Below are 16,251 nucleotides of genomic sequence, written 5' to 3'. Positions count from 1 at the left end.
TCAGAGGGTATGCCCCGTAGTCTTTATCCATCCATTGGCGCTGGCTGTGGTCATGTCTGTTTGCGCTTCTCACCGTTGATTTGTGAAGCAAAGAATAATGTCTAGGGTAGAACAGTTCTACGAGGCGCCGTCGCACGAGTTGTTGGACGGCTATACCAGGACTCAGCTGGTGCAGATAGCTGAGCATTATACGATCCCAGTTGGTGAGGGAAACCAACAGAAGGTTAGGGACTTTCTGACTTCTGGTCTGGTAGACCAGGGGGTTTTGCCGTCGGTTATCGGTGGTGCTGCCGGTGGTGAGGTAAAGTGCCAGGGTCTGGTTCAGCCTTGTGTCCGACTCCAGTCTTTCCTTCGACCAGCGGAAGGAATTATTGCAGATGCAGCTCCGCATGCAATATGACCTTCAGTTGGAGAAGGAAAAGATGAAATTGGATTTTGAGAAACAAAAGCTGGAATTAATAGGCACAGGGAGACTTCCCGCTGAGTTACTGTCTCCGGGCGGGGTCTCCCCCGGCTCTTTTGATGTTATTTGTAATTTAAGACTCTTGACTAAGTTTAACGAAAAGGATCCCGATTCTTTTTTTTATCTTTTCGAGCGGGTTGCAGACACCCGGGAGTGGCCTGATGCGGAGCGCACCCTGATGTTGCAATGCGTTTTCACGGGGACAGCCCAGGAGGCGTATGCTTCCTTAACCTGTGAAGACAGCAGTGTATACGCCAAAGTGAAAGCAGCAGTACTGAAAGCCTTCGAGTTAGTGCCTGAGGCATATCGCAATTCCGACACTGGCGAAAGTCTAAAACTCAGTCCCATCTTGAGTTTGCACGCGAGTTGTTGACACGTTTTGATTGCTGGTGCCAGGCCTCGGAGGTGGAGACCTTTGATGGCCTGCGCAACCTGATGGTGCTGGAGCAGTTTAAAACTGCCGTGGTGTCACAAATTGCTACATATATTAGCGAAACAAAGGTCTCATCTGCTTAAAAAAGTTTTAATTTCCTGAGCAATATCCCCCTTCTTAAATGGTTTGGTCCATGCCATGGTTCATGCTGGCAAGCCTCACCGCTTTTGACATTAACATCACTATACCGGCGGGCTGTCAAATTCTAGCACAGTAGCACTATAGCCTAACATTAAACCTTGCCTAAACATAAATCCAGTCACCAAAAAAGAGTGGAGAGAGAGGCCAGGATAAAAGGCAGCAGAGCGGGAGCAATTTTTTACACAAGAAAGGTGAGAGTAGCTATGTTAAATAAATACATACAAATCCAGTAGCAGCAGCCAGGACACATGTTTCCATTTTCATGAATGCTTAAATTATAATGCTGTGCTAGCTAGCCGGTCCTGTTTTAAACATGTCTTTTAAAAACCTTTATGTGCTGCTACTCACAGAATCAACTGTGGCCCCCTCTGATCTAGACACCCACTCCCAGCCCCCAGAAGATGCTTTAGATGTAGCCCTTTTCAGTCCTGTTGTCGCATGCTCGCTCATGCCAGACAACAGTCCTTTGACGCTCCATTCACTTCGCCGTCAAAATAAATCGGTGTCGGCCTATTTAGGAGAGGTGCTCATATTTACAAGTGTCAGATAAAAACTTACCTAAGCAAAAGGGTCTATTTAAACAAATGCTGGGTTTTGAAGCCTCGGCGCTACCATTAAATAACTTATTTAGACGCGTTCTGTCCGAGTGAATTTATTTTTCCGAAGCTTCAAAGAGACCGCCACCAGCACAGAAGAAGACTACCTCGGAAAAATAAATTCAGACTAGTGCAGGTCTAACTTAATAAAAAATATTTTATTTTTTATTTTACAAGAAGGTATCTCTTTTTTTATTTTACAAGAGGGTATTTTATTGTGTTGTCCATTTTTTTTGCAAGAAATTATTCACTGTGAATTTTTTTTGTTGCACACCAATGCTTGAGATTTTCTTGAAATTGCTAAATTATCAATAATTTTCTTGTTAGACTATAGGTAAAACAATGTATGATGCAAATCAGAAAGAGATGTGAATAAAGACACCTGATAATACACAATGCATCATTTATTATAATTATACCCAGTGTCTATGGAGAGGTTAATTGGAAAAACATAGAGAAACAGAAAAATAAATACAAAATGATACATAATTTAAAAAAAGGGGTCGAAAAGAGTGGTGACGAAAAGTCGGAGGGGTAGGGGCCCACACCAATATTCTTTAAGGGGGCCCAGAATTCCTAGCAACGGCCCTGCCCACAGGGTCCGGTTTGATGAGCCACGTGCTGGTGGGGGTGAGCCGGGGTTCAGAAAAAAACGTTCCTCCGGTGTACACACCCCCTGTGTTTCGCTCGGGAAGTGAAAGCAGTGTTCGCGAGACAGAGAAGCTTTGTCACTACTGTCATAAGAAAGGGCACTGGAAGTCCGATTGCTATGCCCAAGCAGACCAAGCAGTTTTCAGGGGCTAACAGTGTTTACAAGCCAAAAGGCGTTGGTCTTGTTGCGCCTGTGGGTAAGAGCGCCAGCTCTGGTATCCCAACTTCTGACCTGCACCCTAAAGAACCGCCTCCGCTAGAGCTGGAGGGGTATTTGCCATTTCTTACGGATGGGTTTGTGTCACTGGTGGGTGGCGAGGGGCAGGTGCCAGTGAAAATCCTGTGGGATACAGGCGTATGGGACTCTTTAATTGAGTCTTCTGTTTTGCCTTTCTCTGTGGCTTCGGCCACGGGGGATTGCATCCCTGTCCGTGATATGGGCCTGAACGTTTGGCATGTCCCATTGCACAGAATACATCTTTCGTCAGATTTATTTCTAAGCGAAATGACAGTGGGAGTGCGCCCAGCGCTGCCTTTCGAAGGGGTTACCATGATCCTGGGTAATGGTGTGGCTGGGGCTCGTGTGTGGGCTGATGTGACGCCGCCTGCTATTGTCACCCCAATCCCTCTACTCAAGAGTGCGCCTGATATTTGTGAACGGGAGTTTCCCGAGGTGTTCACGGCGTGCGCCGTGACGCGCGCCATGAGCCGTGCCAAGCATGAAAAGTCGGAGGGTGATGATTCAGACTGTGTAATACCTCTCTCCGATTATCCCCTGGCTGTTTCTTACAGTGATTTGGTGAAAGAGCAGCAGACAGATCCGACTGTTGCGGAGCTTTATAAAGAGGCTCGGTCCACTGATGAAGCGAGGGACACGGCATATTTCACTGACAAAGAGGGTGTTTTGGCGAGGAAGTGGGTTTCCCACAGGGTTGATTTTGTCGTGGACCCCATTTTACATTGTTGTACCTACCAAATTTCGTGCTTTGGTTTTACAGGTGTCGCATGATGAGGGTGGGCATATGGGCGTGCGTAAAACGTACGATCGCATTCTCCGTTATTTCTATTGGCCTCGTTTGAAGAGGGATGTGGCAGCCTACGCTAAGACCTGTCATACATGTCAGCTGACTGGAAAGCCGAACCAGGGCATTTCCCCGGTGCCGTTGAATCCAATTCCAGCGATCAGTCAGCCGTTCGAGCACCTGATCATTGACTGTGTAGGCCCGCGCTCTGGGTCAGTGTATATGCTGACGGTGATGTGCCAAGCAACACGCTACCCTGCGGCATACCCATTACGCACCATAACTACCAGGTCTGTGGTGCGCACCCTGACTCAATTTATCTCGATCTTTGGCATTCCAAAGATCATACAATCCGATCAGGGATCTAACTTTTCCTCCCACCTGTTCGCCCAGGTTTTGTCGTCGCTCAAGGTGAAACACAATAGGCTTATCACCCGGTGAGCAAGGCGCGCTTGAGTGGTTTCATGCCACTCTGAAATCGCTGTTGTGGGCGTATTGTGTTCAGTTGGGGGGAGATTGGGAGGATGGGTTGCCGTGGTTATTGCTATCTGCCCGGGAGGTCATTCAGGAAAGTACCGGGTTCAGCCCTAACAACCTCGTTTTCAGGCACACAGTACATGGTCCTTTAGCAGTCATCCAGGACGGGTGGGGGGAGTCCAGCCCGCCTCAGAATTTGCTGGACTACGTTAATGGGTTTAGACATAGGCTCTATGCGGCTGGCCTGCTGGCCCGGGAGAAGCTCGCCGGTGCCCAGAAGAAAATGAAGTTACTTTATGATCGCCGAGCGATACAACGTCGGTTCAGCCCGGGGGACCAGGTTCTCGCGCTGTTACCGGTTGTGGGTTCGCCTTTTCATGCTAGGTTTTATGGTCCACATACCATCCTGAAGCAGATTTCTGACCAGAATTATTTAATTGCCACTCCGCTGCGTAGGCGGCCTAATCAACTGTCATATGAATTTATTGAAGCCGTATTCTGACCGTGCGGGATCAGCGGAGCAGGGGGCAGCTCGCTGTTTGTGTCGCAGCTCCGGCGGTCTCTCCCCCTCCTGCGGTGGTAGAGCTCGAGGGGGAGGGTTTGGGCTTTCCTGATCCTGGGGTTTTGACTGGACGGCTGAAGAGTCGCTCCGAGATCTCACTGGTTCTCTGGGGCATTTGACCGAGGTTGAGTGCGCAGTTAATGGACCTTATTTCCGGTTATCCATCTCTTTTCGGAGATACCCCCACGCGGACAACTTTAGTGACATGTAACATGACATCGCTGTGGGTGAGGCCTCTCTAATTAGGCAGCGTTTCTATAGGGTTCATCCAGAGAGGCGTAAGCAGTTGGATGGGGAGATAAGATATATTCTGGACAATGGCATTGCTGTCCCGTCGTCCTCCAGCTGGGCATCTCCATGCCTGACTGTACCCAAGCCTGATCATACGGTACGGTTTTTCACAGATTCGGATTACACTGCAATCCTCCAAGAATGTCCTTTGTTAAGTAGGCCTACATCAGCAAGTTCGATCTGCTTAAAGGGTACTGGCAGGTCCCGTTGACCCAGAGAGCTCGGGAAATATCCGCCTATTTGAATATACTGTCATGCCATTTGGCCTTAAAAACGCTCCCGCAACATTTCAGCGGCTGATGAACAGAGTAGTTGGCGATTTGGAGGGTTGTGCCGTTTATTTGGATGACGTTGTCATTCATTCTGACACCTGGCCGAGTCATCTCCAGCATATGCGCGCACTGTTTGATCGCCTGGCGCATGCCCAACTTACTGTCAACCTTCCGAAAGTTCGCTAAGGCATCAGTCAGGTATCTTGGTCGTGTGGTGGGGCACGGGAAAGTTGCCCTGGTCGAGGCTAAGGTCCAGACCATAATGCATTACCGCGGCCTAACACTAAGAAAAAGCTGCAGAGCTTTTTGGGTTCGGCTATTAACACAGTTTTTGCAGAAATTTCTCGAGTGTGGTGACTCTGCTTACCAACATGTTGAGGGGCGACACTAAATATGTCTGGACTGCTGACTGTCAACTCACGTTTATTTTGTTGTTTATTTGGTTTGTGTTCTGGCCCCCGTTGTGTTTTTTACGGACCATAACCCCCTAACACTGACTGCTTGAAAAAGTGAAGCCCTATTGAACCGCGCCATCTTTGAAAAAAACGCGTCACTGATCCCTTTGACATGCGCCGTCAAAGGTATCAATGACGCGTTTTTGTAGTCCACGAACAGATTGCTCTCTCCGCTCTAAGTTAGCGTTGTAAAGCGGCTTTCTCATTAATCTACTTTCGTCAAATATATCCATTGGAAAGCATTTTTTTATTCAGGCATCTTAGTTTTAACAGTTTAATTGTGACTGAACATGTTTTGTTTGCTAGTACGTGGTATTCATTCTGTTTCGAGCTCGGCGGGTTATCCGCGAACTTCATGCCGCAACGAGAGACCCCTTCTCTGGGTGGACAGCTGTTCAACTCGCCTGGGACCAGGTCCCCTGGAGCTATTTCGCCTGGCTGCCCATCGCGTTGTTGTGAACAGAATGAATACCACCTACTAGCAAACATGTTCAGTCACAATTATACTGTTAAAACTAAGATGCCTGGATAAAAAAAATATGTTTTCCAACCGCTTTTCATCGCTAACTCAGAGCGGGGAGAGCCATGAACGCAAACTGTTCATGGACTACAAGAACGCGTCATTGATACCTTTGACTGCGCATGTCAAAGGTATCAGTGACGCGTTTTTTTCAAAGATGGAGCGGTTCAATAGGGCATCACTTTCCTGGGGGCCTGGTTTGGAGTCACATCAGGGCTCATACAGCTGCAGCTACAGCGCTACATTACTTGAACAGATTTATGTGTGCACGTAAAACACTTCCTCGGTTTTCTACACCGAGGCTAGGCTAGCTACACCAGGTAAGACGGTGGTTGCACTCTGATAGCCGGTGCCACAGCACGGAGTCTGACTGCCATTTAAATGACACTTTTGTATCAGTTCACTGCTGCTAACATTACATCCATGGTGCTTCCGCCGCTGTGCAGTTGTCAAGGGGTAGATGACGCCTTTTTTCAGCAACTGCTGTTCAAAATACATTCCCGCAGCTATGCAAACTGCCGCATAAAAACTCCTTACGGCACCGTTGGTTACAGTACAATACACAGAATAAGAGGACAAGAAAAGTTAAACATTGACCAAAGCCAGATTAAAAAATACATCTTTACTGATAATTGCTTTACATTCACATCAATTTACATTACATTCATTTTGATTTTCACACAGGGTGAGGGTTAGTCTATTTCTCACTTGTAGAACACCAGATATGAGTACATGACGATGCAGCCGGGGTCACGGGCAGGGTCGGGGTCATGACCCCTGAACAGGCCGAAGTACAGCAAGGTGTTGGCTTCATGCCCACTAACGTCCACCTGAGAGGAAGAACACAGGGGAACAAGGTACCCCGCTGAGAACCCAGGTGCTCTATGAGCAAACAGAAACAGCAACATAGAGATAGACTCACTAAGGAACATCTTCATTATGTGCTTCTCAATAAGAAGTTGACTATTATGCTCACTGAGCAACCCTGAAGTAAAGAGTCCTCTCATATCTAGCAGGTACAGTGGCAATCACTACCACCTTCTGCTGGAAAATTACTGTTCATGTAAAATTGGTTTGATAACACTTTCTGAATATTTCCACTCTTACAGGTTTGGAAAGACAAGCAAAATTGATTAAAAAAATTATGCCAAAGACAATTAAAATGTATTCAAACATAATCTTGTTCATGGCACATTAAAGGACAGAGAGACATTTCACTTCCCATGAAGTCAGCTGTCATTGATGCCTTGCACCCTCGACCCTCTGTGACAGATACTGATGACTCAGTTAATACTATCAGGGCAAGAGAGAATGACAGAGGGCAGTCTACACGAGTGCCATGATACTACTGCGCCAGAACAGAAACTTTCTGTGACACTTGGATTTGTGTAATGTTCATGATACAATACATTCACACATTTCATGATTAGAGTTGCAAAGGGGTGGAAAATCTCTGGTAAATCTCTGGTAAATAACAGGGAACTGTAGTTGGTGGGGGACAAAACAAAATGCAATTCTAGATCTTGCAGCATGATCTTGGTTTAAAAAAAACTGATTTAATACAAATTTGAGTTGAGTTGAGTTAGAGTTTCAATTGAGTTTCAACCCTGCGCTGTGCATTCCTCCATCACATGCACAGATAATTCCCAGCCTCCGGCACGCTGTTGAGGCCACGCCCCCTGCATGCACTGGGCTCCACCCTACCTGGCCCAGTCCGGCACACTGGCTGCCTAAAGGCCGTTTCAGACGGGGAGCGATATCCCGCCTGCGTTCTCGCTTGGATCAGCAGGGGACGCACGCGTCCTGCGCGCAGCGGGGAAAGCTGACTACAATTCAGCTCTTGTCGTGGGCGGGCGTGTGCACGAAACGAGCACGCGCGCGACAATTTCACGGGGTCGCGCCCGCTTGCCGCTCCGCCCCAGATTGTCCGTGGCTCCCAATTTGTCCGCCCGCCTCTCTCATTGAAAATGACTTACAATGCGTGGATATCGCTCCTCGTCTGAAACGGCCTTACGCCTGCTTTAAACACAAACTTGTTTCTTAGTGAACTGGCTTGTAATTCCAATTTGTTTGAATAACAAAAATATGTTCAGAATTAATGTGCGGGATCTGACTGAATAGCCTAGGATACTTTATTCTCATCATCTTTGAAATTGTTGATTGGGTTTCTCTTTCTAACATACTGTACTGTAGCCTAGCCTACTACTGTATACATCCTCTTTCTGAGGTACTGTAGCCTAGCCTACCTCCTCTTTCTGAGGTACTGTAGCCTAGCCTACCTCCTCTTTCTACTTCATTGAAGCAGGACGCTATTAGAACGCTATGGCTCAATGAAACAATCTGATATCAGGTGGTTTTAACTAGTTTTGACAAAGTGAATAAAATCAATTATTGCAGCTTTAATTTCCATTAATTCCCATATATTAATTACCATGGAAAGTTTCCAACTTTGAATATTCCTGACATTTTGCAACCCTACACATAATTATAACAAAAACACAGATAATGATTTGATAAATGGAGTAGTTGAGGTTGAGGATAAAAACTTGCCTGTCCAGTGATGTCGGTCGTCCAGGGGCTGACCTGCAGCCCGTCACACCAGCCGCCCCGCCCGTACAGCCAGGTGCCGTGCTCGTTGGGCACCGCCCCTTCCCCGACCCGCATGGCACACCCCAGGGCTGTGCCTACAGGACCCACAATGCACCACACAGGAAAGAGAGCAGTCAAAGGAACAGCCAGTAACACCGATCTGTAACATGATAGTTTGATGAGGTAAACCCAAGCCCCCAGGATTCGAAATCTAAAGTGAAGGCCTATTGAACCGCGCCATCTTGGCTAGATTTGTAGTCATTTTGCTATTTCCAGTGACTTTTGTACTTGCGCAGTTGTGCTTTTCTGTCCTACGCGCGTCCACGCACGTTCCTGGTTCTCCCCGCTTTGATTTAGCAATGAAAACCGGCTTGCATATGACCCTGTTTTTGTAAAATATATCCATTGGAGAAATTATTTTTTCATCCAGGCATCTTAGTTTTAACAGGTTAATTATAGCTGAAGATGTTTTGTTTGCTAGTAGATGGTATTAATTCCGTTCGCGATAACGTTATTGCAGCCAGGCTAAATTCCTCCAGGGAGCCAGTGACAAGCGAGTTGAAAAGCTTCACTCCCCGCCAGCAGGAGCTTTGGCCGCTGCTACCGCATCTCGAATAACCCGCTGAGTTTGTGGCTGCTATTTCACATTCGCCCTTGATCAATCCCAATATTATCGATCCATGGTAATAATGAATCAATCGTTCAGATCGGCAGTGCTGCATGCACGTTACAACATCATTGTTAGCTTTATTAACATAACCATAGACTACATTTATCTCTCTAACGTTAGGCTATCCATCTTACACCAGTCGGCCATTCGATAGCTAGAAGCGGTCAACGTTGGACGCGCGTAGGACAGAAAAGCACAACTGCGCAAGTACAAAAGTCACCAGAAGGCCAGAAAAGCACAATTGTGCAAGTACAAAAGTCACTGGAAATGGTCAAATGACTACAAAATTTGCCAAGATGGCACGGTTCAATAGGGCTTCATTGTTGATAGCGGTCAGTGAATGGAGTGGCTGTATCCAGTTATATTAATACATCCATGGGTAAACCACTGCACAGAAAGCTCCAGGCTAAACACTATCTAAATATAGACAACATTTTGTACCTGCAGAGTCAAATATACGGGTGTTGTTGAACGCTCCATTGACCAGGAAGTGGTGTGATGTCACACAGAACTCGCCACAGCCGTGGTCGTCGCTGCCGTGTCCTGTGATCACCGCATACAGCTCCACCTGCTCAACAACATGCACACCAATACACTGCCATATCAGTTAGCCCACTTCCTTCCAATTAAAGGTAGATATTAAATATTACATTAGATATTACATATACATAAATGTAGACGTACCAGGCCTTTACTCCTTACCTTTTTGGTTGAGGCAGGAACAGTGAATTTGATTGGCTCGTATCTCTTGTTGTAGTTTTTGTCAAAGGTTCCCCCGTTGTACAGTGACAGCAGCTTGAAGGAATAAAGCTTGTCTACCTGATTACCTTTAAAAGACGGAAAAAAACACATAATTACCAGTCAATCAAATATTTAGTATTAGTATATTGTATTAGTGTTGCACACAGAGAGTAAAGAATATTGCATAGTACAGGATGACCGAAGCTAGCACTTTCAATGACACTTCTTCCTCTTTTCCTCGACTTTCACAAAGACTCGCTCTCCTTTGTCTGGGTAACACTGTTGCCATATTCTTCCTTCTTAATCAGAGATGCCTACTTAGACACACCATGTGGAGGGTACGAACATCTCTCCATGGAAGTGGAGGATCAAATGGTTTCAATTACTCTAGAGGTATCCCAATTCTCTCCATCTCTCCGCTCCTACAGTAGGCGTAGTGTGCAGTAGTGCGTCAGTCTTAGTGAGTCAGTCTTAGTGAATCAGTCTTAGTGAGTCAGTCTTTGTACGTCAGTCTTAGTGAGTCAGTCTTAGTGAGTCAGTCTTAGTGAATCTAAGGTCCCATTTTCTAAGTGTTTTGACTTTGCTCCTCTGTCCCCATTTTGTCGCAAAACTAGTTTAACGGAATAGGCAGTGAAACTAACCAGCTAAGCAACAGAACTAACTAGCTAAGCAACAGAACTAACTAGCTACGCAACAGAACTAACTAGCTACGCGACAGAACTAACTAGCCAAGCAACAGAACTAACTAGCTAAGCGACAGGACTCACTAGCTAAGCAACCGAACTAACTAGCTAAGCAACAGAACTAACAAGCTAAGCAACAGAACTAACAAGCTAAGCAACAGAACTAACTAGCTAAGCAACAGAACTAACTAGCTAAGCAACAGAACTAACTAGCTACGCAACAGAACTAACTAGCTAAGCAACAGAACTAACTAGCTAAGCAACAGAACTAACTAGCTACGCAACAGAACTAACTAGCTAAGCAATCACATCTATGATTTTAAATTAGGACAATGTTCTTAATACCATTATCTAAGCACAATCGCATCTGTTCAAGACAACACATTCATATTTTAACCAAGATTCTTTTTTTGTATGTTATTCATTGTGTTATGTCTTGTTATTTATCTGGGCCTTGAGCCTACCATAACGTTTGAATGAATTAATGAATAAATGAGCAATGGTGCTGAAAACCCAACTATGCTCTCTCTTATAGCAGCCTAATGTCTGGCATCATGCGGACACACGTATAATAATAATAATAATAATAATAATAATGATGATGATGACCTGTGTGGTTGTTGTGGCTGAATCGGAGGTTGAGGGTGACCATCCAGGGCATGGCCCAGGCTGCTGTCTTCATGGTGAAGCTGCACCTCCTACTGCTCAGCAGAGGCCTCAGAGGAGACACATCGGTCAGCCAGCGCCCAGTACCTCTGGGGGGACAACGTTGGGACAATGATAAGACACTGTTAAAGGAGAAGGCTCTTTTTCGACAACCTGGACCTTATTTACGGCATATTATAAGACGTTTGACTCGCCGAGATAACTTTGGTGTAATTCAGAGGCCTGTAGAAGAAATTTAAAATCCAGTGCAAGCCAAGTATATCCATGTAATGGCGGCGGACGGGGCACCGAGAATGCAGTTTCTAAATAATTTATTTTCTGCCGCGAAACGATTGTCTTCATCAATCTATTTTTATGAAACGCTAGTTGTGCTTCCATAGAGCGAAGGCTTGTTGTGGTTTTCACATGCCTCTGTAATATGATGTTTAGAAACGTCTTTAGAAACAAAATACAGTAGGACCCCACTTATCCGAACCCAACAGGACCAAAGGTCGTTCGTATCTCTGAAATGTCCGGATGACTGAAACGTATGTTAAAATGCACCAAATTCAATAACTGGTATACTTGTTTCATATAGACTCATAATAGACAGATAAATACCATTAATTACTTGTGAAAATGCATCAAAATTGCAATCAAATAGCCAACTAAACTCATATAGCCTAGCATAATAGACCTACAGTAGCCTATAATAAAATAACCGAATTTCCACTTGAGTGCATGCTTTGATCAAATACTGTACTTTATTCTCAAATGAGGCGTACGCTGCATCGATAGGCTACTGTATTCCCAGAACAAAATGGTATAGCCTAAAAACAATCCAACATTAGAACAATTAGAGCAAATGATAATCAATAAATAAATAAATGAAATGACAGACAAGTTGTCGTGTCTTAGGCTATTGTAGCCTAAAAGAAAGTCTCTAAAACAACCGATGTAGGCTAACGTGGCCTAGGCTTAGGCTATTATTTAACAAATACAGTAGGTCTAGTAGGCTAATCTACATGCCCACAACACGTCTGTGTTCCTGAAGTCCATTAACTGGGAACGAAAAATGACTCGATGCTGCTTCAGGTTGCTGACGCGCTTTCTGGCTACCAAGGAATGCAGATCTCGCGCAGCAGACTCGTTTGCGTTTTGCGCTCGACATTAGAGTAACAAAGAAATGAAACGTGACAGTAGGCTACAGCCTACAGGCAACATGTAGGTCTACATACAGTTCTGTTTTTATTCACTGTAGGATACAGTACTGTAATGAAAATCCCACCAGTAACCAGATAGCAGGCTAAGAAAAAAACAAAACGTTTTTTAAGCCTGTCCGGTAGACCGAGAGGTTCGGATCTCTGAAGTTCGGATGAGTGGGGTCTTCTGTAAAGCTTCCCCACTTGATCCAGCACGCATGCGCAGAGCAGCGCGCAGACTGGTTATTCTCCGTCTGTAGGCTACACTCACGGTTCACATTCTCTACACTATGATCGGCTTGTTGGTGCCTGGAATACTGTGTGCAATATCGCTGAATATTTCTCAGATTTTGAGGATATAGAAGATGACTTGGAATATGATGGAAGCCGATTGTAGCGTAGAGAATGTGAGCTGCGTGCTGGAGCAAGTGGGGAAACTTTATTTCGTTTCTAAAGACGTTTCTAAAGATCATATTACAGAGGCATGTGAAAACCACAACAAGCCTTCGCTCTATGGAAGCACAACTAGTGTTTCATAAAAATAGATTGATGAAAACAATCGTTTCGCGGCAGAAAATAAATTTTTTAGAAGCTGCATTCTCGGTGCCCTGTCCGCCGCCATTACATGGATATACTTGGCTCGCGCTGGATTTTAAATTTCTTGTACAGGCCTCCAAATTACACCAAAGTTATCTCGGTGAATCAAACGTCTTATAATATGCCGTAAATAAGGTCCAGGTTGTTGAAAAAGAGCCTTCTCCTTTAACAGAACATTATTGGCTCATATGACAGGACAGCCCCTGAGGTCACATGATAGGACAGTCTCTGAGGTCACACAGGACAGATTAAGGCACTGATGACTGACAGAGCATACCTGCGGAACGCTGTTATCCAGCGACCCAGCTCCATGTTGCAGTAGGGACTGAAATGATCGCAACACACGTACAGCTGCACAGTGTGGTCCCAGTGGGCACAGGTGGCGTCTCTCAGGCCAGGACAAGACAGGGAGGCGTCCAACTCCAGCATGTCAAAATCCAAAAGGTCTGCCAACAGTAGATAAAATAAAATAAAAAAAACATTAATATTGCATCCTCTACATTCAAAGGAAGTTAACAGAATGGACTTTAATACAGTTTTACAGTGCCTATGATAGTAATTTGTTTAAAGCTCAATGAGATAAGTTTTATAGTTCAATATTCACATTTACTTGCTATTAGTTTATGAATTGGCCTTAGCAAGACCCCCAAAATCATTTTTGTGACATGAGACTGCATGAGACCCTGTGAATTTATTATTTTAGAATTTCGGTGTACTGGCTAGTACACTGGCGGGAAATCTTGTGGTGGAAACGGAAGTGACACGTTTTGCGTGTCACAATATTAGGGAAGACAACACTTCACCCCGCGAAACGAAATCTACATGCACATAAAAGAAAAAAGACCGGTATTTACCTGCAATGGAGCCATCCTTCCAGAAAGTAGCTACAATCTTCCAATCCAGTCTGCGCCCCGCACGTTTTTTTTAATCATTCCCCCCCCCATCATTATAGCGAGTGAGTGGGGGATTGTGGGAAGTGTGGTTCTTAAAATGCAGTGCCGATTTTATCACGACCAGAGGGGCCGCCAAAGTGCAGAGTTATCTCATGTAGCTTTAAAATACACACGAACAACCATACAAAGGGTTAACTCTACCAGAAGACACGGTCACAGTGCTGATGGCTCCTTCCTCCCCCTGCATCTGGACCCTGTCATACACCGACACCACCCTGGCCGAGCTGCGCAGGCACTTCTGAAGCCCCTCGTAGAAGTCAAACCTGCAGAGAGGATGGAGAAGCCATGGGAAAAGCTGGATGAAGTGTTGCTCTGCTAAGCAGGCTTTGAAGAGAAAAAAAACACGTCAACACATAGTAGTCACTGCTTTTTTATGCTCTAAGTCACTTATTTTAGAAAGGAGATGCACGTGTGAGTTGTGGCAAGTAGTAGTAGATTGGCTTTTACTATGGTAAATGCAATTATTCTAAGTCGCTTTGGATAAAAGCATCATCTAAATAACTGTAATGCAATGTAAATGTAATGCTTTCGGTTCGGTGCAATTCAAGAGAGCTCTGCTATTCCCATTCCCAGGACCTGAATGTCTCATTCTCCCACCATCTCCTGAGGTGATACAGTATAACTGTGTTATAACACGTGTTTAGACTCCAGATGCTCTGTGGTACTTACCACTGGGCCTGCCAGTTAAGGAAATTGAAGGTAGGGTAGAGGAACCAGCCCATCTCAGACAACGCCCCGTGCTGGTCAATACCCATGAAGAAGTTTGGAGAGGGAGTCGTCTGGAAAGACACTTCCACCACCTGGCCTTGTCTATGAAATCAGAACAGGTGACTGGAATGTCATTCATAATAATCATATATGCTTTCCATAATAAATACCCAGACACGATTTAATGGACAAAATGGAGACACAAAAATTCATGGAAAGAAATGCAATCTTTGGTTCCACAGTCATGTCCCAAAGTGCACAGGGTGGAGAACCGTGACCCCATCATGTGTATTAGGGCGTTCTCCTGGGTTAGGACATTAGAGCCAAGTGTGAGTGTAACCGAGAGAGCCAGAGTCCTTGTGAGTCCTGAGTAGATAGCGAGTTATTGGTCAAACTCACTCCCCCAGTATAAATACCCTCCACTCCTGCAGATGAAGAGCTAGTTTTTCATGGCCGTAGCTGGGTAAAACGAGAGCCCTGGGCAAGCAGACATGTAGACTGGGCTGTGGTCTCACTGCAGGGTATAGTGGAGGAACCAAACCCTCAAAATTTGGAGATACCCCTCCCCGGGGTAGAACAAAACGGGACATTGTTTTTTCATATCTTTAATATGTCCCCTTCATGAAATGGATTGTCCCAAGTTTTACTTTTACTGCAAAAGTCATGAAATTCATCCATGAAGTGACTTACCCCATAGGCCAAAAAAGTGCAAAAAACGCCTAACCTGAAAGAGGGAATTCCAAGATAATCCTTTGTCATTCTACCAGATGGTTGTTTTTACATCATACTTGCACAGATGGTCTACAGGTAGTGTCCCTACATCCCAAAGCAACCAGGATGCCAATATTTGGTTCTATTTTGAATCAGCAGCCTTCTATATAAGGCCTTATTATAGGCGGAAAGAGCAGAAAGTTATTTTGTATGAGGAATATTCACTTTTAATCCTGGTCCTACTCTTCTATCAGGGATAGAACAAAACCTGACCTTATTTTTTCATAACTTTGACTTATCCCCTTCATAAAATGAATGATCAGACTTTTTACTTGTTTTGAAAAAGCCATGAAATTCTTCAATAAATTGATTCACCACATTTGCAAAAAAAGAGCCAAATGCTCCAGGCCTGCCCTGAAAAAGGAGTTCCAAGGTAATCCTGCATCATTTCCCATCTACTGGTTGGATTTACTTTATATTTCCACAGATTGTCTACAGGTAGAACCCTAACACCCCAAACCAACCAAAGTGTCAATCTTCTAATCCTGGTGTAATTCATTAGGTCGTCCTCAAGATGAGCTTGACAAGTCTCCAATCGTCTCGGTCGTCCATACATCCAGCCAGTTCTGCAGAACTCTCCACTCCTGCATCCCTCCTCAGTACATCCATGTATGTTGGTGTGGGGCGTCTTAATCGGTGCCCGTGTGTTGGCTCCTAGAGCACCAGCTTGCTGGCTGTGAGTTCATAATGTCTGTGGCAGTGGCCAGCAAGTTTCATCCTCCTGGATGCCACTTTCTCACTCAGCTTTGGTAGCCCCCCATACAGATGCTTGTTGGTAACATGCTCGTTCTGGTTGACATTTAGCAACA

General features: G+C 45.1%; 1 protein-coding gene across 1 annotated transcript in view; it reads right to left on the bottom strand.

Annotated features, from left to right (window-relative positions):
- Positions 1-6,587: 6,587 nt before the first annotated feature.
- LOC311312522 (uncharacterized protein) overlaps positions 6,588-16,251 on the bottom strand; it is a gene marked incomplete at both ends in the record, with an annotated part of 28,126 nt that continues 18,462 nt past the window's right edge. The window contains 8 exons of the mRNA XM_084442484.1: positions 6,588-6,713; positions 8,434-8,567; positions 9,584-9,710; positions 9,845-9,969; positions 11,176-11,321; positions 13,288-13,456; positions 14,105-14,226; positions 14,633-14,773. Coding sequence (XP_084298610.1) covers positions 6,588-6,713; positions 8,434-8,567; positions 9,584-9,710; positions 9,845-9,969; positions 11,176-11,321; positions 13,288-13,456; positions 14,105-14,226; positions 14,633-14,773 — 1,090 coding nt within the window. The remainder of the gene's footprint in view (positions 6,714-8,433; positions 8,568-9,583; positions 9,711-9,844; positions 9,970-11,175; positions 11,322-13,287; positions 13,457-14,104; positions 14,227-14,632; positions 14,774-16,251) is intronic.

This window comes from Borostomias antarcticus (genome assembly GCF_949987555.1).
Source record: "Borostomias antarcticus genome assembly, chromosome: 8".
NCBI lineage: Eukaryota > Metazoa > Chordata > Actinopteri > Stomiiformes > Stomiidae > Borostomias > Borostomias antarcticus.
This window is presented reverse-complemented; position numbering and strand designations above follow the sequence as displayed.